The 25,695-nt window shown below is 38.8% G+C and overlaps 2 protein-coding genes across 3 annotated transcripts in view; one reads left to right on the plus strand and one right to left on the minus strand.

The window, feature by feature from the left end:
* LOC145664554 (cilia- and flagella-associated protein 52) overlaps window positions 1-25,695 on the plus strand; it is a 101,169-nt gene that overhangs the window by 71,105 nt on the left and 4,369 nt on the right. For both annotated transcript variants that reach the window (XM_081731321.1, XM_081731322.1), the window contains one exon: window positions 7,645-7,882. In XM_081731321.1, coding sequence (XP_081587447.1) covers window positions 7,645-7,882 — 238 coding nt within the window. The remainder of the gene's footprint in view (window positions 1-7,644; window positions 7,883-25,695) is intronic.
* Atg12 (Autophagy-related 12) overlaps window positions 7,840-25,695 on the minus strand; it is a 58,811-nt gene continuing 40,955 nt past the window's right edge. Inside the window, exon 3 of the mRNA XM_081731324.1 lies at window positions 7,840-7,976. Within this exon, the coding sequence (XP_081587450.1) occupies window positions 7,932-7,976 (45 nt within the window). The 3' untranslated portion in view covers window positions 7,840-7,931. The remainder of the gene's footprint in view (window positions 7,977-25,695) is intronic.

Consider the following 25,695-nt stretch of genomic DNA (forward strand, 5'->3'; position numbering starts at 1 on the left):
CTTCACCCACGATACCCAGATGGCAACACTCACTTATACCCAGCATGGTCAAACGGCGGTCACAATGTTTATGAAACAACTAGATATTTCAAGAAAAGAGAGGAGAAAGGAGATAACAACTCTTAAGAAGAGATGTTCTGTGATTCTACAGTGTTGTTTTAAAGTTATTCGCTCTTTCTTCTTCATTTTTACGTATAGTAATTGTAACACTACAATAAAGATATCAAATACAGAAAGGTTTTAAACACTTCTATAATTCTGTATCTGGGCAATCCAGCAGTTTTGTATAACACAGGACATAAATATTATATCCTGATTTTAATGCTACATTCACGATACTACCTCAGCTTGATGGTTTCATTAGCTGTGCTAGATAAGTGAACTACCGTTGGGCATAATACTCAGGTGAGACAGACAATGTTGCAGCGCTTGCTGCATATGTATGAAGATGACTCAGTAAAATCATAGGTTGCACTGAAACTTCTTATAAGTTGAATGTACGTTTTTTCTGTTGCACATGTGTGAACTTGGCCTAGCCAAGCAAGATTCAAGGCTGTGGAGAGGCTTTAAAAAAGGACGGAAGTTGTGCAAAGCATGTATTTAAAGGTACTATCGTGGCATTCACCTAGTAGAATGGCAGAAATTCTGTGAGAATGAACGGCTACCGGATTCGAACCTAGGAGTCACAATTGTGAATTAAGAACGATAACCACTAGCCTTATATTCCGAGCTGGACAGTATCTTTTTTCTCTCCTCCAAATTTTGTGATACTTACACATTACCTAGGTATTATTTTATAGCAGTTTCAATGCATTAAAGAAATGCGAATGCACGTTGCTTTAAGAACATGCCAAATTATATATTTGTCATTATCTATATTGGAACAAATTTTCACTGATAGAGGAAAAAAAATGTATTGAAATGACAGTCTATTAACCTAAACGTATAAGGAAAATTGAAATTCTTAGGATTATTGGTTTACAGATAGTTGATAGTGTTATGTGTGGAAAGGACCAATTTAGGGATGAAAAAAAAAAAAGCCGGTTTTGTGCGGTTTTTTTTTGTATAAAGCCACCATGTTTTTAAAAACGAAATTTTCGATTTTTTCTTCCTTTACTTTGCTTTTTAAGATTTTCTTATTCAGATACCACCTCTGTTTTCCTGTTGTGGATTCTACAATTAAAAAGTACCTTTACAACATTCAACACTTGTAAATTCTATTTTCAAAACGTTGAAATTGCAACTTTCACAGCACTTCTGGTTTCGATATTGATAATCATAGAATAAGCAAGGTAATGAATAACGAGAAACTTTTTTTAAAAAAATTGAATTTGCATTCTAAGAATAGTTCCATACCTGTCCTTATCTCTCTAGACCAATCAGAACAGGAAGGAATCTATCGTTTCCGATTTCAAGATTGATCCTATAGAGGAGGAACGATAAGGGATAGCGAAAAACATATTTTTAATATGGACTCAATGTTCTAACAACAGATGCTACTTCTGACTTGAACCTTCTACTGAAATTAAAAGTGAAATTGAAAGTGGTAGAAATTTACTGCAACTTTCGGTTTCAATATGATCTCCATTGAGTCAGACGGAAATAGATGGTATGCAATGGTTTCTTTGATATGAATTTATTGTCCCAAAAATAGACACAATCTCAGCTTTAATCCTTCTACTGGAACTGGGTGTAGGGGCCGCGGCGGCTCAGTGGTAGAGCGTTCACTTCTGGTGCATGGGGTCCTTGGTTCGATCTCAGCTCGCGCCAACTTAACTTTGTGGTGGACAAACAACGTGTGCATGGGGTTTTTCGGGGTTCTCCCGTTTCCTCCCACTTTCTTTATTCCACTGTTTCATTGAATTTTCATCTTCATCGTCTCCTTTAGCCTAGCTGGCATAACTAAAATTTAATGATTTCATTTTTCATTTCATGGAACTGAGTGTTATAGAAATCTGTTACTTCCGGTTTTAATATTGAAGTTCCGTAGAGTAGAAGCGGTAAAATATACGGAGATATATGGGTGTTAATGAACTACACCGACCAACTTTACGAGGTGATTCCTCACATCAAAATAAGAAAAAAAAAAGTTCATATGGACCTATGGCGAAAAGTGCGTAGGTTCAGAGCTAGGGCTGTGCAAAATCGTGAAAAAGCCAAATTTCAAGAGACCCTATTTGGAATTCGAGAGACTATGGATGGTTGTCCTTATCAGCGTAAAGGAAGTCACGCATACGCAATTCAAAAATGCATGTTTTATTAATGTTCAATGGGTGTACGGATTATTCCCTGCAGGGTGAAATTCCCAGACATGCCATCAACCGAATTTTCAGATGTGCTCTGACTTTATGATTGGTCCAAAGTAGGAAAACGATAAATCGTGATAGCAATGAACACGGGATCCTTTAGCGCGATGTCAGAAGTGTTACGGATCGTCAGCAGCACGGTCTCTCGTACTCGGGAAAACGCATGGTGCGATGTTTTCTTTCACGCTTATAAGTGAAGAAAACGTGATATATACCATGAGAAAGTACATATCATCACATGTTATTCCGAACACAAAGAAACATTGAGCTGCCGGTTTCTAACACTTCTGCCTTCCCTCCGAAGCATTGGATGTCCATTGTTGTCAAGGTTTACCTCTTGCCTACTTCGGACCCTTCTTGAAATCAGGGTATATCTGAAAACTCTTATTGAAAACATATTTGAGAATTACACCCTGTAGGGAATAACCTTTACACCTATTGACAATTGATGAAATGTGCACTTTTGGATTGTGTATGCTTGGCTTCCTTTACGTTGATAACCACCATCCACAGTCTCTCGAATTCGAAATAGGGCCTCTTGAAATTTGTCTTTTTCACGATTTTGGACAGCCCTAGCTCTGAAACTGCACTTTTCGCCATAGGTCCATATGAACTTTTTCTCTTATTTTGATGTGAGGAATAACCTCTTAAAGTTTGTCGGCATAATTCATTAACATCCTGTATATATTCAATATTCGGAGGATAGATTCCATTTCTCCCTTATTTGACTATTGAAATCAGGACTAATAAATCTATCACTTCTCGTTGAAATATTGGTCCCTTATAGTTCGTAAGTCCATTGTATTTTCACAGTGTGGAATGAAACACATTTATTTCTCTCTCTTTCTCTGAAGTTGAATTTCATTTTGTCCGAATTCTGTTATATCAAATAGATAAAGTTTAGATTAGCAACAACACCATACGCTTTTTGTGCTTGTTATTATTATTGTATGTGGTGGACAATATAACATCCGTGAATTTTCTCGGGGTACTCTTCTTTCCTCCCCCATTCTCATTCCTGCAATTTTTCCATCATCATTCACTTGCCTAGATCATCCATCTCCCTTAGCCTGAAGGGCATAATCATGGGACGTTAAACTGAAAAATTTCATTTCATTTTTATTATTATTATTAGGATCCTTTTGTACTTATTGTTTGAGTGAATTATAGAAGTATCTAAAAGTTTCTGTCGAAAGTTTTGACTGTCTTAAATACACAAATACGTATAAATCAATATTTTGGTCATAGGATTTTATATCACGGACAAAATTTAAAATATTGTGAAACATATTTGCTTATAATGAAATTAAATTTTAAAAAAATACATAGTGCTAAAACCTAAAATAGGTTCGCAATCTACCTTAAACGTGACCGGTTTTGTGACGTAAAAGACAGTTAAAAACTTCCGGAGGCATGTTAAACGGAGACCTTTTGTCTGGGTTGCGAACCCCAAACCATTCTCACACATGGAATTACTGAATGGCCTTGACATCCACCCAGTTTCTCCAACAAGTAATTTAAATTAACGCAAGTCTTGGGGGGAAGGGGGGGTAGAAAATGTAGCTCAGAATTAATTAGAAACATGGGAATAGAAATTCAAAGATAAAATTCGATAAAACAGAAATAATTTACAGAGGTTGTTCAGTCTACATTTGGCCAATTTCCACTTACCTGAAAATTTAGAAGAATCCATGGCGCCAGGTCCGTAAGTGCTCGATGTGTTTCCCTTAGTTCCTAACAATAGTCCGACAGCGTAATTTCCACTGTAATAGGCTTCTCTGAAGAACTGGGAGGGGAATCTTGTCTCATTCCCTTTGCACAGCTTTCCAAAGTCCTTCCACAGTTGTTACACGCCGTTTCAGCAATCCGGATCCAAAATAGTTCATAGGACTTGCATCTGGAGAATTTAACAGATACTTTATTGAAATGTATCACCTGTATACCACTTGCCTCCTCCATTTTCCTGTAGAATGCGAGGGACGATCGTGACGTATGCGATGAGGCCTTGTCCATGTGAATGCGCACCAGATTGGCGTCATTTCCATACATTGTTGGAATCTCATGCTCGTAGATCGGCCGCATGATCTGCTCCTGAAAATACTGCGAATTTATTTCGCAGTTCTTCACCACCCTACAAATCTTCAGTTTACCTCGGTAATAGTAGCCAGTAACGACCATGAACCCTTTTGGGTAGGATTCTTTACAGACACGGGCCCACCTTCTGAAGTTCTCGGTCCCTTTCTCTCGGTACATGACGACTCTCGGTTTGCCGCAGTCGGAAAGTAAATCCATGCTTCATCGAGCGTTACGACGTACACCCACATTTGTTTTGCCAGATGCTGTTCGTACAGTTTTTGGGCGTTACACTTTCGTTCTTTTGGTGGGCATCCGTGAGAAGATGGCCGCGAGCTTTCATGACTTTCCCCAGCTTGAGTTGATGGTGTAATGTCCGACTCAGAGTCCCCAAAGACACTTCAAGACGATTAGCCATACAACTTTGTGTTGGCGGATTTTCTTGCATTGCCATTTTGCGAAGTTTCCTCTGCATGGTGGAGGTGACTTTGGTGCATTCCCGCCTCCTAGGCAACTTCGTTGGTGATCCAAATGGTGGAGTTTCGTTGCCCTTGTACTTTTTAATAACATTTTTTATTCCACTTAAACTGATGTTGGAACCATTCTTCTTGCACTGTTTTCTAATGACAGAAACACTAAAGTGGGCGTCATAAAGGGCCGCAACATAGCCTTCCCAAAACCGGCTTAGTTTGGGCGGCATTTTGGTCACAAAGCGGAAACCCACACACTTGGAAACAAATTTAACACAACACTCACAACAGTGGTCTTGTTTTGTGCGTTATTGTCGTTCGCGCGGAAAAACAACTCCGTTCCCAGGAAGCCACTGCACAACACTGCAGGACCCCACGAGCCAGGTCGGATGAGTCCATTCTGCCCGGGAGGGGGAAGGAACGAAATCGGCCAAACGTAGGTTGAACAACCTCTGTAGAATAAGAATTTAATGATCTGATGTTGAATATTTGAATGGTATGGACTGGTATGACTTAAAGACTAGAGAAGACAATGCATAATCACTTACTTTTGGTAACGGTGATAAGCAGAACCTCTGATGGACAGAATGACGGAGTAGAACAACTAATGATAAACAATCTGACTCGCAGAGTTTCGACGTCAAAATAGAACTTCCAATACCCGGAAGAGAATCCGGTAGTGTTTATATGATTTTTTCGTCAACATTCTTACACATTCTTTCTGCGTCTTCCTAGTTCTAGAAGTCATAACCGGTCATTTGCATTGTAGAAGTCAAGGCACTCTAAATTTTCCATTGGATTATGAATCCTAAAGAATATTCAAACTGCCTCCACTTCATACATTGCCTATTTTATACACATTTTAAAATTCAATTAAATATTTTGTTTGATTACACATTGTGGTACACAATAATAGTATACTTTCGCAAATATATTTTAATATGAAAATGTTGCATTACCTGCAGATTGCTGTGTAAATTGAATGAGATTTATAAATGTTATATAATTACTTGTTAAGGAATATACGACTATAAGACATGCACGATTATAGCGGCTTCGAAACTAACAGTTTATTGTCATATATGGAACTTGCGGTTTCCAGATATTTTGTGCAAGCACAGTCTCATGAAATGATATGAAATCTTTCAGTTTAACATTCTCACAGTTGAAGCTAAGGGAGGTGGGTGATTAAGGCAAGCGAGTGATGGAAGACTTCGTGGAATGACAATGTGAGAGGAAATGAGAGTACCCGAGAAAACTCATGGCATGATGTTGTTTACCACAAACTTACTTGCCCAGGGGATCGAACTAGAGATCCCACGTACCAGAGGTAAGCGCTCTACCACTGAGTCATCCTGCCCCCAAGCATAGTCTCATAAATAAATACATAAATAAAGTACAGTGTCAGTAAATAAAATACTCACTAATCAAGCAATTATCACCCCAGGTTGTATTGGATTGCAGGAATATTGTCTAAAAAAGACATATTTAATTAGCACAAACTATTATGTGTGTGCAGTGACATGTCTCTCACTTCTTTACTCTCAAAGAGTCCACATGAAAACGCTGGATTACTGGACGATCCGGAGTAGCGTACGGCCAGATTATAGACTACTATAATCGATTTAGATACTAAACACACTTGTGTGTGGTACTGAATTTCTTACCACTGAAATGTGGTACATTGTGTGATTAAATTGGAGAGTATTTACCGTAAGAAAAACAAAATAGAATAATATTGATATCACTGATTGATATCCAATTGTTTAAATTATTTCGTATGTTCTTCGTACCAGTAGGAACAGAACATCGATGGAATAAAAACAAACATCTGGCTATTTTGCTTCTTTTCCTCGCCCATCCTGCATCTTTTTCTCAACTTCCAGATATAACCTTCGACCAATTTACATGAGTTTTTATTAATAATCAGCGTAAGTAACAACACCAATGGAGAAGCAAGAGGAAAAAGGTGTTGAGCCTATATTTAATGGTACAGTTTCGCCATTCACTGGTGAAACTGGAGAAAGCTCTGGTAAAATTTCTGTGGAGTGGTCAGCCATTGTATTTGAACTCAAAATCTTGTGATTGTGAGACACCAGCGTACGTGCTCTTGGTATCTTATTGGTACATTTTATGTATCTTAAGTATGTATGTATCTCAAGTTTTGTGTTTTAATTACTATGTGTTACGAGACATCTAAAAGGAATATGATCTCACATTGCTGAGGTCACTGTTACTTATGCGATATTAACTTAAGATTAATTGTAGACTGGACGTAAAATCCGTGCTAAGTGCCAAAAATGGAAAAGTTCGGTTTAATGAAAAAATGTGGCCTATGTGCCTAACGCTACTCAGAGAAAAACTGGCTATCTAGTATTCACTGTGGAAGTAGTTCAAATAATCCCCAGAGGAATGCATATGCTTATGTGTCCCACCAATTCTGAAGTAACATCTGGGCTGTTTACTCAATATTTTCATTTGGCACTTAGCACGGTTTTTATATTCAGTCTACAATTGTTCTATCTGTATTTAGATGTAGCCTGAAATAACAAAACCTTAGTCTTTTGCCCTAATACCATACTACTTAAGAGGTCAACCGAATAATCGAATGTTAGTACACTTCGGTTTAGAACATATGACTCAAGACTCAATTCTGGTGAGCATCAAAATCTCTAGAAAATAAAAGTAAACAAATTAAATAAAATATTGTATATTTTAAATTGTAGAATTTTCTGTATAAATGAAACAGATGTGTATAAATGTAAAATTAACCTATTTTTAAAATAACTTTGCAGTCGAAAACGAAGGGAGACTATAATCTTCGCCAATTCCATGTTTTTGGGTGCTTCGTACCATCCTTCAGAATTTCAGGTGTTGACAGTAGGATCCGATAGGAAAATTGGCTACTGGGAAGCTTTTGATGGCGGCGTTATTCGAGAAGTCGAAGGATCTTCTGTAGCTGCACTAAGTTGCTTGTCAATATCGCCAGACGGAAAGTACTTTGTCACAGGTGGAAATGATCAACTTGTAAAGGTTAGTATATTGAGGAAGTGTGTAATAGAATAATAAATTGAATAGTGTTTTAAATGTATGTGCAATCTTGTTTGAAGAAATTTGGCCACCGAACCTGGAAAAGAAAGATTGATAAAGTGTAAAATTATGTCAAAAGTTATTTTTTTCCGATATTTTAAATTTTACATATACACGGATTGATCACTGAATTAAAGCCACTTACTTAACAGTGTGTAAATATTCCGTCCTCCATCTATATAGGAGAGACCCATGATCTTTCGCTGGTATGATCGACCACGTTGCGTGTAGCGTGACCTTCAATGCGGACATGTAAGTGCTGTTTCATCGTCCACAAGTACTCAATGTGGTTGAGATCTGAAAACTTTGTGGGCTATGGAAGATGCTGCAAGTTCAGATTGTCTACTTCGAAACACTTCTGCACATGACGTGCGCGATGCCTAGATGCGTTATCGTCATTAACATGAACAAATTTTAACATAAGATGTAGTGTCTGTCAAGAGATCCATTCGTTCGTCTATAATCACCAGGGGCCTAGTTGCTATTTAAATATGCCTCACACTATATACGTACCGAAGAAGAAGAGGCTTGTTTCGTGTACCAAATAGGCAACTAGCACGTGCCATTGATTCTGAAAGAAAGTGTGCATGGTATCTCAACACGGAACTTTGAACGTAACTCAAGTAGGTAGGACTATGATTGCAATCCCCTGTGGAACTCTATAGGTATCCCAGAAATGGGTTAGGCTATGCCAGGTTGTGTTCAAAACCATGGGATTCGGTACCTGGGATGTTTCGGTACCAAAAACCGGGACTTAAAGATGAGTTTACCTTAACGCTCCGGAGCAGACGACATTGAAGATACCGGCAATTTCCTGCTCGGTAAAGGAGTTCCTTTCACTAGTAGGTATAACTAGAGATAGGCTTCGATCTATCACAAAACGGGCGTATCCCATTACCGTACTTGAAACATAAGTTTAAAGGTACAGCTGTAGGCGGGAGATTCGTAGTTGAGCTGATACAAACTCTGAATGGGCGGAGGATTTTGGGGGTTCTGTACGTATCAGGCATATCCTGATATCCACCCTCACTACCGAGTGCTCGAAATTCAATAGTAAAGAAATTCGAAATGCATGGGTAATTACTCTAGGGTCATAAGCATTCAGTACCTACCGTAGTAAAGCCTATGGCCAATCACAGGAGAAAGGCAGTGAAATTATCTTCCATCCAGAGTCACGTATGTATGTACTATAGACCCACCGCCCGTGATACGTACTGTTGACATCATGCACGAGAGCTCTAACTTATCATGGAGTTTTCGTCTACACAGACACGATTGTCCGAGAAGTAGAGTGCAATCGTGACTTACCAGGCTAGCAGACCTTTTTTCAGTCTTCTACTGTTGAATTTTCATGTTCTTTGCATCAGACTAGTAGTCGATGTTGGTAATCTCGGGTGATGCCCGGGTCGTCTGCTTGCGCATGATCATAGGATATATGATTTCGAGGTGACAATGCTGCTACATCGTGTTGCGCCTGTGAGCCTAGACCAGTTGCTGAATGGGCCACAAACCCCGACAGTCACTTTGATGAAACATATGCTACAATATATGATGGAATATTTGATGATGTATAACCGGCTTAATGCATCCGTTTGCTCTCGATTGAAACATCAGACTTTCGGGACCCCACGATCTAATCTTTTGTCAAATACTGATAAATCTTGACGATTACTCTCACTACTGACTGACTACCTAGACCCGTAGCTTTGCACTACCGGGGCGCGCGCTGCGTCTTGACATTTACAAGTATTTTTAACAATCACAAGTATTTCTTCTGCAGAAAATTTTTGATTTCAAAAGCTCATCGCAGAAAGACAAAGAATGTTTTGCCATCGGAATCTGTATTAAATTTTGTTTTAAAGTTGGAAAAACAGCTACAGAGACGTACGAAATGTTGCAAGTAGCATTCGGTGATGCATCAATGAGTCGCGCAACGATGTTTCAATGGTTTGCACATTCCGAAACTGGGAGATTGTACGTGAAGGAGGATCTCCATCTTGGTCAGTCGTGAGTAGAAATGAAAAAAATGCCCAGATCAGTACAGTTTTGAGATCCGATCATCCACTGATTGTCTATGAAATTGCGAGAAAGTGAAACATTTCCATTAGCATGTCGCCAAATCTTATACGAGGGCTATCCAGAAAGTAGATTACGTTTTGGAATAAAAAATCAACAAAGTATAGGAAACAAATTTTATTATATACAGATGAAAGCCACACACAAATACTACTTTTCGACATAGTCACCATTCAAATTAAGGCATTTATCGTAGCGATGTACGAGCTTGGAAATTCCTTCGTCGAAAAATTCGGCCGCCTGCGACTTCAACCACTTCGTTACCTCTTCTTGCAGCTGTTCGTCGTCATCAAAACGCTGCATAGCCAGCCACTTCTTCATTGCTGGGAATAGGTGGAAGTCGCTCGGTGCCAGGTCGGGACTGTACGGCGGATGAGGAAACAACTCCCACTGAAAAGATTCAAGAACTTCACGCGTGACATTTGCCGTGTGGGGCCGGGCGTTGTCGTGAATCAACAAGATCTTAGAGCTCAACATTCCTCTGCGCTTGTTTTGAATTGCTCTTCTGAGGTTTTGCAGAGTTTGGCAATACCTTTGAGCGTTTATTGTAGTGCCTCTTTCCAGGAAGTCCACCAAAATCACACCTTTTCTGTCCCAAAAAACAGTCGCCATCATCTTCCTTGCCGACATTGTTTGCATGCATTTCTTGGGTTTTTGGGGAGAACCTGTGTGCCCCCACTGCATTGATTGCAATTTCGTTTCACAGTTCACGTGTTTCACCCATGTTTCGTCACCAGTAACGATGCGATCGAGTAAAGAGTCACCATCCTTATTGTAGGCGTCCAAAAAGTGCAACGCTGCAGCCATTCGCTGATTTTTGTGGTCCTCTGTCAAGATTTTTGGAATCCATCTTGCACAAAACTTGTGGTAACCAAGCTTTTCGCTGATGATTTCGTGCAACAAACTTCGCGAAATTTGTGGAAAACTCAAAGAAAGTTCCGTTATTGTGAACTTTCGATTTTCACGGACTTTAACATCGACTTTTTCGACAAGTTCGGCAGTCACTTTGCTGGGTCTCCCACTTCGACTTCGTCGTGAACATTGGTTCGGCCATTTTTAAAACTTATGACCCACTGTCGCACTCCACCTTCAGTGATAATGTTGTCCCCATACACTTCACACAGCTGCCGATAGATTTCTATCGGTTTACAGTTTTTTGCTGTCAGAAACCTTATTACTGCACGCACCTCGCAGCTCGCGGGATTTTCAATTGACGCAGACATTTCAAACCGTCACAGTATCTTAACGGAGCACAGCACGAACCTCTCACTAGCACGGCTAGATGCCGACTGAGCTGCGCAACGCTCTGACCCCAAGATGGCCGCGCTAGCCCCGCCCCTAGCGGACACAGACGAAAACGTAATCTACTTTCTGGATAGCCCTCGTACGAAGACCTATGGATGCGGTGTGTATCACGAAATTCGTGCTGAGAATTCTCACATAGGCGCAGAAGGACACTCATATCACCATCAACAGGAAACTCATGATAGAGGAGAAAACAGCCACCAACGATCCGACGTTCCGGACTAGACAGAAGAATTGTGAATGAAGAAAACATCAACAGCATGGCCGAAAACGAATCTGATTGCAAATCTCTAAAGAAAACAAGCAGTTTTTACAAAAATCGAACTGATTTTATGGATTTATTTGTAGCCACCACAGTACACTACTATACACACAAAACGAAATAGCAATCAAAACAACGGAACATTTTGATTCCTCACCTCCAAAGCCCATGTATATATCTGCCGAAAATATTATGGCTTCAGTTTCTTTTTATTTTTTTTTAATACAAAAAAGCATCCTTCTCATTGACTATCTTCCACGTGGTAACACCGTCACCACTGAATAGTATGTAAAGCTTTAGGACCAATAAAAAAATATTGGAAAAGAAGCCGGGTTTATCAAAGAAAGGTTTATTTTGTATCACGACAATGTTCTCATGCCTATGGATGTTGCAATAGTCAAAGTCAAGCTGGAGTATGATGTGGTGCCATACTTGCGTTATTTATCAGATTTGGCTCCATTAGACTTAAATCTCTTCCTGAAGCAGAAAAGAATGCTTGAGTGGGCTTCTGTTTTTTTCAGATGCAGATTGTACAGTATCAATTGAGCAGTGTTTTGTTTTGTAGGCCTTGAGGAATCTGGTTTCTGCGATTGCAGAAAGGCTTTACGACATCGTTGGACAATGTATTATGTCATCAACGGAGCCATTGTTCTAAAATAAACACTACTTTTTAGTAAACCTGTCTTCAGCGGAATTGAGCGGGAGTCACACAAATTTCCGTTAAAGTCAGGTTTCCTTTTAATGGAGGTAGACATTTCCTTTTAAAATATATATATATATATATATATATATATATATATCACTTACATGTCTTTCGATTATGGAAGGTAGTTTAGGAACCCATTCATCAAATGTTTCATTATTTGCATCAAACGATTCACCACAAAATTCATTGAAAGCTATCTGTCTTTTGCGGAAACTTTCTAACCATTTATTTGATGCTTTGAATTCAGTTTTACCCACTTTTTAGCTACCGTTTTAGCATGTTCCTGTAATATAGGGTGAGATATGCTGTGATTTTTGGGTCTGACACTAACAAACCACTTCTATACTATTTCATTAATGTCTTGGTTTTCATTTTTCTTAAGTTCTCTCTTTATTTTTCCATTATTGCAGTTTTCCCACTGCTTCAAAATTTCCATTTTTCTTTAGAATCTCGTACACCTGAGTTTCACCGACGCTAAACATAACCCATTTTTTACAAGTCATAATGACTGCTACCAAAATAATGCAAAAATGTAAGTTTAGAGGTGTATTGCTAAAAGTTGATTTGCAAGGTGATTGAAAAGGCATAAAACGTAGAGTTGAGAAGGTCAAGGACAACAATAAACAGGAAATTATTATACACTTCTGAGTATCGGTTGCAGAGTTTGTCTTAGGAACTTTTTCTTTCCTTCAATCTGGTATTAAGATTTCAGAACCATCCCAACTGAGAGCAAGGGAGAAGAGAAAGTGGGGGATTAGAAAGCGCAAATGAGAAACAGTGACATAGTTCTCTCAAATGTTCTGCACATGAGTTTTTGCTTCAGGTCAAGATGCATTTCGTTCAAAACATCGCGCGGTATACTTCACGACACAGAAAAGTTTTCTACTGAATTCTGAAAGTCCTATGAACCTTTCATTGCTTGTCTTCACAACACGTGATAAAGATTATGATTCCTGCTTTATTACCTCAATTTCCTTTTTCTAGAACCTTGTTTTGTAAATTTTCTTTCTCTGTCTTTTGGTTGTTGCTAGTTGCGATACACAAGCGATACAGAAGTACGCCTACAAAGAAGACTGGCAGCTGACATGCTCCATAGGTCTAGCCGAAAATCGTAGAGGGTGAACATGTGTATTGGCTGGGAAAGGTAAACACTGTCCGAAATGATTTAACAAAAGAACGAAGAATTTATCGCAGATACTGTAATCCATATATTTGCCCTCTTACAGGGCGTATAAAAAATTTCTAAACGTTGTAGTCCGGAAGTCAGAATTTTCCGTTAAATGTTTATTTTGCTTTCCGTTGTCAGCATAACACAGTTTCCACTTAATGAAGGCACCTTTACACGTTTTATACTCCAAAATTCATGGGATCGTGAAATATTTCCGTTTAAGACAGTTTTCCGGTTAATAAAGGGTCCGTTGAAGGCAGGTTTTACTATATATATATATATATATATAGTAAAACCTGATCACCAGTTGAATTAGAGACAGCTGGACAGTTGCAGAAACCGGCCTGCAGAGACTCCACCAGTGTATATGAATGACGCGCATCGCGCATGTACTGCTGCCGTGTGCTTCCTCTCTTGGTGTCAGTGTAGTATGTGATGGGCAAGACGAAGGACCTAAGTGCATTTGATCGTGGTCAAATCATAGGGCCAGACAACTGCGTGTCTCGATTTCAGAAGTGGCTGCGGCACTTGGATTTTCAAAGGGAACTGTGTCAAGGGTGTATTGTGAGTACATGGCTTGCGATTAAACCGCACCCGCACAGGCAAACTGCCGTGGACAGGGGTAGGCGCCGACTGGCCTTCATCGTAACAGCTAATAGACGGGCCACAGTGCGTCAAATCACGGAGAGGTTCACTGCAGGATAACGACGCCGTGTTAGCAGCCACACAATCCGCAACTACCTACTCGCCATGGGATACAGAAGCCATCGGTCTACGCGAGTACCCGTTCTAACCATACAGCACAGGAAACAACGTCTAGCATGTGCAAAGGAACACTGCTACTGGACCGTGTAAATAGGTTTCCTGGATAGATGAGTCACTTTTCACAATGGTATATGCCGATGGACTGATACGGGTGCGTCACCAACCGCACTAGGCAATGGATCCATCGTGCCAGCAGGGAACTGTGCAGGTTGGTGGTAGTGATATTCTCATCTGGGGCATGTTTACGTGGACTGAAATGGATCCCCTAACACATGTGACACGGTCCCTCATAGGTGAACGCTACCACGATCTTCTGGATGACCATGTCCTATCATTTGCACGGCTGCAACATCCCGATGGTGACCTCATCTTTCAGCAGGAAAATGCACCGGCTTAGGTTGTTAGTAGACTGGTTTGATGAGCAATCCTCTGATCTGGCAACACTTTCCTCGCCATCACGATAACTGGATCTCAGTCCCATTGAACACATCTGGGACGCCATGGAACGACACCCTTGGGTGCGGACCCCTCTTCCGACCAACCTGCGGACTCTAGGATACTTTGCAGCAGATATGTTTTGAGATGCCACAACTCCAGACAACACGTACGTGTACGGCACATATACACTAGGGATGGCCAAAAATTTTCGGATCCGGATCCGGATCCGAAATTCGGATCTCGGATCTGGGTCCGGATCTCGGATCTGGGTCCGGATCTCGGATCTGGGTCCGGATCTCGGATCTGGATCCGAAACTCGGATCTCGGATCTGGATCCGAATCTGAGATATTGATTCGTATCCAAACCTACATCTGAAATTGTGATGATAAAATTGAATATCTAAAATTCGTCAAAACTTTTTTCGGATTCACTAATATAGTAGGATGCTGTGCTTTTAAATGTTTCCATAACACGTTTGTGCTACCGTTGTTCTTTGTTATTTTAACCTTGCAATGTTTACTTTCTTACATAAATTTTCTTATTTTCTCATATACAAATGAAATATCTTTTAGATAAGATCCTTCTAATCGCAGGAATACTGGACAAAACAAACTCTTTATTAATAGTAGTTTCTGACTCACTAGAGTCCAACCATCAACAAATCTTTCACTTCGAAGGTACAACAAAAAATATAGACTGGTTGGCGTGGAACAACAGTAGATCTTCAAACATACACACGAGAATTTCAGGAGAGCGATATGGTTGTATAGTATTATTAGTATTAATAAAAGTGTTCGTTGTACGACTTTATTACCTAACTTATGGCTTGCCCTTCTGAGGTCAGGAGTTTGTTGAAGGAGTAAATATAAAAGAGATTTCTGTTATTTCTTCCTCACCCTCCAGGTTTCTTTAATCATACATTGCAGGACGTAACCAAAACATATCCATGCATCGTATCATTGAAGCTTTTTGTGTTTTGTATATTAAAGTGTTCAAAAATATTTATCATATTCGCATTTGTTCATGTGATCTCAGGTTCAATTCTCGGTGGAACATACATGAGAAAATTGAAAGCTGAAACAATATGAAAATAGTATTTAAAAGTCAGGAAATTAATATTAAAACTTTAGCTATCTATTGGGACTGTAAGGCTATAGTTAAATTAACCCACACGTTTCGTGAAGATATATTAAGTCGTTATTGTTTATTTACTATAAGCTACCAGATACATCCTCAGAGGCCACTTTACACTGTAATCATCAACACATGAAAACATTGGGAAAGGAATGGAAGGAAGGTCTCCAGAGCCTTAGATCAAAGTACTAACCTAGCATTTGCCCAGTATAACTGAGGAACAATCCTGGAAAATCCTCAGTCAGGATACTGGTCTCCGAATTCGAACCCGGTATAATCCAATTGCGAAGCAAGAATCCTAACAAGTAGCCTGAGCTCACTCCGTATTATTATTATTATTTAATTAACGTAATGTTCTAAAATTAGTGCAAATTAAACCCTACTTTCTTTATTGCTGATGATATAGTTAATAAGCCTACATGAGACATCAGTCTCCCATTAAATAGGCCTTGCTCAAGAAAGAATACCAGAACTGGAATTCAGGAAGCGGGGGTGAAGAGATTAATGAGGATGAGGAAACTATGTGCGATGCAAAAACTGAGAAATTATGACTTCATCACAGATATATTCACTTACATACGTCAATTAATATTTCTCTGATACAGGGCACTCTACTTTCTATAGTGGCAGGAAAATGGCCCGCTTTTGTAAACGAACAAATTAAGTACGTGCATATAGGCGCAATATCCGTGCAAAGAAACATAGATAAAACTAGAAAAAAAATAGGGAAAGCGAGGGGAAAGTGATAAAACGCCATTCAGCTTTAAAAAAAAGCTGAAAATAACTTAGAGCTACGAAAGACGCGAGGCGAATTTTATTGAAATGATTGTTTTTCCTTAGTGATTAGTTGTGCTAACTATGAACATGAATTAAAAAGAAAACAAGTAGCTAGCTCTGAGTTTCGCAAACTGGTTGAAAAGAAAATATTGGATAAAATTTAATAATAAAGAATGCATTTATGATAATTAAAACAAATTAAATTCTTGGCACGACAGTCCTTTGGTTCCTACCATCGGGCTTACGTTCATTTGAAGCGGGATTTGAATCCAAGACATTTACAGTAAAAGGATCCACAGCCTACTGCCGCAGACCACTCGACTATGGCTGTCGGGTTTTCTCGGCTAATCTGTAGCACATTTACAGTAACTAATTATTTTAAAAGTTGCTCCTAAATACTGACAATCTAAGTTTTATGTATCAAATATTTCCTGCGATAATACCATACACTCTCCGACTTCTATAGACGAAAAGCTATAGTTACCCACATTATCTAATACAGAAATAAGTTCTGATTCTCTAATAGCTGCTGATGGTGATAGTCAAGGTTCACCGAAGCATGATCCCAAACCCAAACTGAGATATTGATGTCACTGGAACGCCTGAAAAGTCATTGTGGGTAAGTGAATTGCTCACTTGTCAGGATGAAGGGCGATGGTGATGTGAAATGCAGGGCTGTCAGAGGTACTACTGATAGGCCCTAATAATTGTATTTGTAATATTCTATGTTGCCGTAAACCCTCTTCAAGAAGATAACTGTTAATTTTAGCTTTGAAAATGTTACATAAAGAGTTTTATTGCTATCATTAGGTTGCATATAAATCTCTTTATTCCGTATTTATCGGATTTATTTTACCGCTTAACTTCTGATTTACGTCTTCTGATTTACGAATATTTAAATCACGATTATCCCCTTAAGGTCAATTAGTGATATTTTAACTTATTTCGAACCAACTATGTATATGGCTAGTCTTGTTATATGGGAATAATTGAGACTAGAAGCAGTCTACAGGCTACGTTCAAAAGAATCTTGTCCGACCTCCTGATAAACCACGTCTTTCAGCAAGGTGAATTGTGGCAATCCGATACTAACATGAGGAAATCTTCCGGTTCAAGTGAAAGCTTCCATAAGAATCAGCACCCTAATCAGTGGTATGTGCCTTGCTAATTTTTCTTCAATGTGAAAGTACCTAACTTTATTGTTAAAAATGAAAAGGTTTTTATTTCAAACAAGTTGTCATTACAGTTTTCATATTTGAACACAACACTCATGAAAAGTCATGTTAAAGCGCGACTTACTCCTGAAAAAGAATATTTATCTGTTTTTAATTTCTCGTGTTCCTCAAACTACATGCGGAATTAGTGCAAGTGCCTTCCGCTCGCATTATCTAGGTACAAACGCAATGGCGTATTTAGGGGAGAGGCTTCCGTTCTTAAGCCCCCCCGAAATTGTACTTACTATAGTAAACTATATGAAATATCTTGCAGAATTTTCACATTTTCAGGCAAAGCCTTCCCCCGAAAGTTAGCAAAGCCTCCCCCCGAAACAAAATCGTAAATACGCCACTGTACAAACGGCTACGATCTTGGTACTAGCACATGTTTCGGTTTCCAGATCTCAAATATTTATATTTCAGCCTGATTCTATGTATGAATCCGAAATTTCAAATCTAGATAAGAGGCACCAAAATTCATAGTTTATTCTCGGTGCTCATATTGTGATTTACTAAATAATTATTAAATCTAATTGTAGGGTATACATTTGATATTTTGAGCAGACTGAGCAGCAGGATAATATACGTAAAAAGTAGTCAATACTTGTCTTAACTGTTTATGTTTTCTTAACTGTCAATGAAATTGATGCATTGAGCAGGGACGTGTAGTGCGTATTACCGCTGTTACCGGCGGTAACGGTAAAAATATTACATTTTTTCGTTATTTTCATATATCTTCAAATTTCATTATCGACATGGGAAGATGTTTACATTTTCCTTTTTCTTTTCTTTCTTTCTTTTTTCCTTTTAAACAAAGTTTGGATGGCCTAAGCTTCATTTACATTATGAACGAATGCAACATGCCAACACCAAATAGGAGCATACTGTTGTTGATACCGCAGATTTCAGAGGTAACGCGAACCCCGATAGCGTTCGTTCACTCCAGAAGCACCTTTTAGCGTGCCAGCCAGAAGCATCCTGTGCGCTCGTATTTGGACTTTCGGAATAGCCCTTATGTTACCGTTCGGCTGAGTGGAACAGTAAAAAATAAGAACGTTCCCTGTCAAAACAAGGAGAATCTAGAATATCATCAGCATGTATATTCTACTCACCGCCCGCTTAGGAGTCTATTCGCTCTCCTCTCGCTGTAGAGGATCGAGCTGGCGGTAATTCCACTATACTGTTTCGTTTGCTTCCCCATTCTAAGGATTAGAAACTTGGCTGTAATTTCAGTACTCATAAGGTTATTTCATTGTCTTAACAGCATACAATTTCGGACAAATATAAGTAGCACGTTTTTCATACTAATAGCATTTAGCACGTGCTACTGTGAGACTGATGTTCCAGTGCATTATTTATATGTTAAAATCTATCATTTTTACACGACTTTTGTATTTTAATACATTATCTTTAAATTTGAATAATACAGCAACAGTGAACAAGAAGAATATATTCCATAGAATATTCTAACAAACAAATTTAATATAGGTTTACTTTGATTCAAAATAAAGTTTCTCACTGAATGTTAATTTGAGCTTATGGGAATAATTTTTTTAAAAAAATGAGATTTTATTTCTGTTTAAACAGTATATAAAATTTAGATGGGTGTCTCATGCCTGAAGGAACAAAGATATTGTCACTCCCTGAAGTATCATTAAACATACAGAAATACCTATTGATGAAACACATTGTGCTATATGGGAACTGTTTCAAGAGCAAAGGGGAATAGTAATGATAATTAGAGCGAAGCAGAGATGTTGCCCGCGCTCCTTCCAATTCGAGTAATTATTATTATTTAGAATTTATGCTAATTAAGTTGAAAATATTTTGTTTTTAATTTAGTATAGAAAACTTTCGATGCAACAAATTTCCAACTCTAGCCGCTAGCCTACTAGTTGAATTTGGACTTTGATGCAGTTTGATGTGTTGAAAAAGAACTGTGCAATCGTCTTCATCGTGCCGCAGTTTGACTATCTAACTAATACGGAAAACTTGTTGCTCAAACATACGATGGAACTTCAGTTATGGTTAGTGAGGTAGGGAACTGCAGTCTCTTGTTAATTATATTTTCATTTTTATGCCCACAGACTTAATTTAGTTTTAGAAAAGTCCGTTGATTATACAAAAGGGCATAGGCGTAAATAGCAACCCCGCAACCCTCGCGGCGGGGGCACGAGCTCCAGGGGCGAAAAATATATAGAAACTAGGGCGCATAACTAAAGGTTGCGGGGGCACTGAAGCTTCAAGTTACGCTATTGGAAAAGGGTATAAGTTTTTTTTTTTTAATTGTATTGGGACTTGCTTCTTCTTCCTCGAAGTCTTCAAAAAGAACAAATGCTCTGGATTAGGTAGTCAACAAAAGTATCCCAATAGTCTCAAACACAAGGTATGGAACTATAGGAGTAGGGTAAATGATGTGCTATATAGCTTTAAAGATGAACTGTTAGGAGTCTTTAAATCCATGATGGATAAAACCGACGAATATGATTCTCAAACCAGAGTTTGTGTAGCAAAATTCTATCAAACCTTTCAAAGTTTTGACTCCAATTTTTTACTTCAACTGTTTTCTATTATAACATCAAGACAAGAAATCTTGTTCAATATCATACAAAAGAAAGTTCATGACGTAGGTTACTGCAGAAAGAAAATATATGACTTTGAAGAATATCTAAGATTATTGAGAGATAGTTTCAATTATATTTAGTAAGAAATGAAAGAACATGAAGAGCCACATTGTTCAAAAAGGTCAAGAGTAAATGAAGTGGAATTTGACCACTTTGCCAATGCCTATAGTTTGAAATGGTTGATACGCTGAAAGGAAAAGTGAGTACTAGATTTTCTGATATTGAGAAACAAGAGTTACTTGTAGTATCAGCAACCGGTAACAATCGTCAAATTGTCACGCCACGTCACTGGCATTGAGGAATTTTAAATATTCATCTCGGTCCTGCAACCGAGTGGAACTAGATTCGACATTCGAACTCTCATCCGGATCATTTTCTTTCTTAAGTAAGCCAAACATTTGATCTTTAGAGTAGAATGAAGGAAACAAATAGACTTGTCAATATTCGTCTTAATTTTCTGTTCTCTTCTTCACTGTCAGGACTTCGTGAAATTACTTTCGGCGAATTTTAGATATTCAAGTTTATCATAATTTGGATGGGATGTGGGTTTGGATAAGAATCAAGATCCGAGATCCGGATTTCGGATCCAGATCCGAATTTCGAACCCAGATCCGAGATCCGGATCCAGATCCGAAATCCGAGATCCAGATCCGAGGTCCGGATCCGGACCCAATCAGATCCGGATCTTCGGATCCGGCCATCCCTAATATACACTATCCATGCATAAGCCGTACATGTGCATTTGTGTGGATGATGCACATATACATAACCCATGCTTAAGCCGTACATGTGAATTTGAGTGGATGAAGCACACATACCTAACCCGTGTGTGTGCACATGTGCATTTGCGTGGGTTATGCATACGTACATAACCCGTGATTAAGTCGTGCATGTGCATTTGCGTGGATAAAGCACATTTAAATAGGCTATTGTACATGTGTATGACACGCCCAGTATACCGTGCAAGTGTATACTTTTACTTTCATTCTCCTAGTATTTAAAACATGCAATATGGCCGTAGTATTTTTAATTGAAAGTGGTCGTTTTTCCTCCAGGCGGTGCTATAGAGACTTTTCGACGAATGACCGCTGAATGACTGTAAAAACTCCGTAACGTCCGCTGAGCTATGATATAACATCAACAAGTGGCACCACTGTACTGATGTAATTACTGTCAGACAGTTCATAGGTTTACAAAATTATTTTCGTGACCGATTACAGCAGAACATGTTGCGTTATTTGTTACTTGGCAAACATGTCAAATATACTACCTAAGGCTTTGCTCATTGCAAATAATAAACTCCAAAAGTAAAATTCTCACTGACAATTACTAGTTACTTCTGATATACTTGGAAGGTGATGGCTTTAGTGTTATAGATAGTGTTACTGCGTAAGGCACCAAATATATATAAACTCTTTTTTTTTTCCGTTGCACCTCGAATATGCTTTTACATCACCTCTGCATTACGAGGAAATCACCTGTGGACATGTAAGTCATCTGGGTACTGCGTGTAAATCACCTACGTGCTACGTGTAAATTACCTGGGTACTGCGTGTAAATCATCTCTGTCCTACATGTAAATCACCTGTGCATTGCACATGTACTGCGCACGTGAAGATGTTGAATAGGACCGGTGACGCTTATGTGCATCACATGTACAGACGTGCATTTATACAGATGATGCACATGTTGCATCTGTGCAATTGTACATGTACTATACGGTACTGTACGTGCATTGTGCTGTCTGGGACAACACCTCAGGCGCCTCATGGAGTCTATGCTGCGGCGAGTAGCCGCCGTTATCAGAGCGAAAGGTGGTACTACACGGTATTTGGTAGGTGTCTCCAATTCAACTGCCGATCACTGTATATACAGATATTGACGCTGAACTCCACTCAATCAAGAAATATATTTAACTTTACAGCACTCATGTAGAACGTAAAGCTAAAGCTAAACTTTTAATTCTCGATTTTTTAAAAATATCATTTCAAAATATTGTGTTTTAACTGGATTATTCTGTAACATTCAGAAATCCGTAGCTCTGAATGTACCACAAGCCCTCAAGGCAAAATGTTACAGTTTACATTTAGGTTCTTAAAAAGTGTAATATTGACGTCTTCTTGTATGTGCAACGATGTAGCTTATATTGTTTTACGAATGTAGACACTAATAATAAGTTTTCAATGTGCAGATATAAGGCGTGCAAATACTCTCAAGAAGCGTTTATTATAGAGTATTTCATACAGTAGAACTACAGCAATTTCCTTGAAAAAGAAAAAAGAAAAAGGAAGTCCTCTCCATTAATATATGGTTGCAGTGATTTATTTAGCATGTTTGATTTATCTATTTGTAACACGATACAAAACACTTCTTTTCTCCTAGTGGCCTCGTGTAGCGTAGTCGCTAACGCTCTCGCCTTCTCTGCGAGAGGTCCCGGGTTCGATTCCCAGTGGATTCACTCGGTCGAATAAGTGTAACACACTTTTTCAGGCCAGCCACCCTGAATGAGGTTTTCCTGGGTTTCCCTCATTCACACCAGGCTGCATTCACCTGTCCCAGAGCGCTTCCTTCCCCAATCCTTTCTTCCTTCCCTTTCTCGGATTGTGTGCTCGCCGACGGACGTCATTCCTTAAATCGTGAAGGGCTAAATAGCCTTAGATGGCGAAAATCCAGAAATCTAAATCCTTCTTTTCTCCTACCATTCTCTTTGAGTTTAAACTCAATCTGCCTTGAAGAGGAGAAGAGGCAGGGTCTTGTGAATGCAATTTTGATAGTTTGTTACTGCTATCTATCAGATGTATTTAAAAGCTAAGAACTTTTCTAAATTTCACCGGTACCATTATGTTTCCATGCTTCTACACTTCTTTCGTATTGCAGATACACAAATGTATGATCAAACTTGTAAATCGTAATGCTTAATTATGTATACATTTATAAAAATAAAATGCTAAATAAGGATTTTATACCGAAGGTCGCCCACAATAAAAATAGTCAACTTTCATTGGCTTTACCGAACGAGGCATTTAACCGCTGTTATGTTCCGATACATTGCTGGCTACACTGTGGCCTGTACTTGACAACAGTATCAATTGAGCACGATGCTTGGAACGATGAAGATAAAAGTGACCTTTTACGGAAGGGGTTCATTTGTGGACTTTCTGTCACCCATTACAGCCACTCAGCAGAAGAGGTTTAAAGGTCAACGAAGCTGGTGTGGGTTTCATCATTCGACGTGTGTTTAACAGGCCTGTGGGCTACGTGATCGGCCAGAAATGTGAGAACACGGACCCAACTGGCCGAGCATTAAGAGAGCAGTACCACAGGACAATTCCCTAGTGTCGAGAGGTTTAGCCATACGATATGGTATCTCAAAAGGCACAGTTTCCAACATCATCTGGAAGAACCTCAGATTGGAAGGGCGCCACAAAGCATGCAAACACTGCCTCACGGAGCGCCACATCCAGGAGAGGTTCACAAATGCCAGAAAACTATATGAAACATACTTCGCAAGAAGAAGTGGAAATATGTGCTGTGGATGAGGGATGGCTCTACCTAGATGAGACAAACAGAGTTCGGTTCATTTTTTTTCCAAACAGACCATTAGAGCCCTTCTAACTGTGCTGCAGTGCAAGGAAAAGTTATCCAAAGGAATTCTGATGGTGGAAGGATATTGCCGTTGGGGAATGCTGTTACTTGTCGAAGTGCCTCCCAACACCAAGGTCAATGCAGTTTACTTCCAGGAGAACGTTATAGATCATCTGTATGACACACATCCCTCACCTATACAGTGACAAGATCACAAATGTAGGATTCACATGGACATAGCCTCCAGCCATACCGCTCGATCTTCTTGGGCGTTCTACGCAAGAAGGGCAGAAAAGACAGGAATTCGAATGATTCCATGTTCGTTCATACCGGGACACATAATCAGTGGCTTACTGTGGGTTTGCACTCCTGAAACAGGCACTTACTCGACGCTGTCCACGTACCTTACAGGGGCTTTGGAAATTTGCCAAAACCGATGGCAAGACATTCCCATTTCCATTCTACGCAGGAGTGTGTTACAGTGGAAACTATGCTGCCGACGATTGCTCGGGGCGTGGTCATCACATCGAATACAATCGATGGTGGCGAAGGGTTATCGGTTACTAGCTAGGTTACTGGTTCAAAGTCGACTATTTTGATTGTGGGCAAGCTTCTGTAATATCGTATGTGGAAAGATTGGCCAGCGAAATATTTACCAGTTTAATAGTCAAGTTATCTGAAATCCTTTGTGCATTGATGCAGCAAATATTCAGTATCGAAACAAGTAACTGTAATTTCGAGGAATGAATTTAATTTAAATGTTATATTAAAACAATTTTTCTTTTATATATTTCCCAAATCTAACATACAGTGCTTTTTTAAAAATAAATTTAAATATCCTATGCATACGTATATACCTGTACATCATTTGCAGTTTTTTGCACTACCCTGTGCTTTCAGGATACATTGGGTGGTTTAATAAATGTCAGCTCGAAGTGCACAGTAATGTATTCAAAATGGAACAAACATTGGTTGTATAGATGGTTGTGTAAGGTAATTAAACCAAATTGCGATAAAGCTTGAAATTACACCGGTATTAATTTAAGCAAATTTCACTGATCAAAATGTACGATATTGATTATTACGAGAAATATCTTTCAAGTATTTTAAATCTATGATATTTATATTCATTCTAAATCTATAGCACTTTTTAATGCTTAAAAATACGTTAAATTCTATTTATTTATTTATTTTTTTTTTCAAATAAAAAATGTGTGTTGCTTTTTGTTTTAGATCAGAATTTTGCTGTTCGGGAATGAAAGTAGCAAAACCATATCTGATCTATTCGAAAGACCTGAAAAGGGAATGTTAATGCACATGTTATTTCGATGAGCAGGTCCAGCATTTATCATCTCATTGAAATACTCATATTTTTATTATTATTATTATTAGTTTAAACATGAACATTTGGCACGGAGTTACTGTCTGCGTTTACAGTTTTTCGTACATAGTCATTCTTCGGCTTCAGTTTTTATAAATGTAGTTGTTTGTTAGAAAATCTTGTATTCTTACAGTTTTGCTTCGAACATCGTTCCTTCGATACATGCAATGATGATAATAGTTCTAGTTTCACATTTATGACAACTTTTTTTTTTTCCGTTGATCAATGTTTGTCTAGTTACAAACTACGTGTAACTTCCGTGTAATTTTGTAACTATTTTTGCATTGCAAAATATTCGCATATGGGTTATTCCATTATAA

This window comes from Thermobia domestica, chromosome 11, assembly GCF_964235325.1.
Source record: "Thermobia domestica chromosome 11, izTheDome1.hap1.1, whole genome shotgun sequence".
NCBI classification, from domain to species: domain Eukaryota; kingdom Metazoa; phylum Arthropoda; class Insecta; order Zygentoma; family Lepismatidae; genus Thermobia; species Thermobia domestica.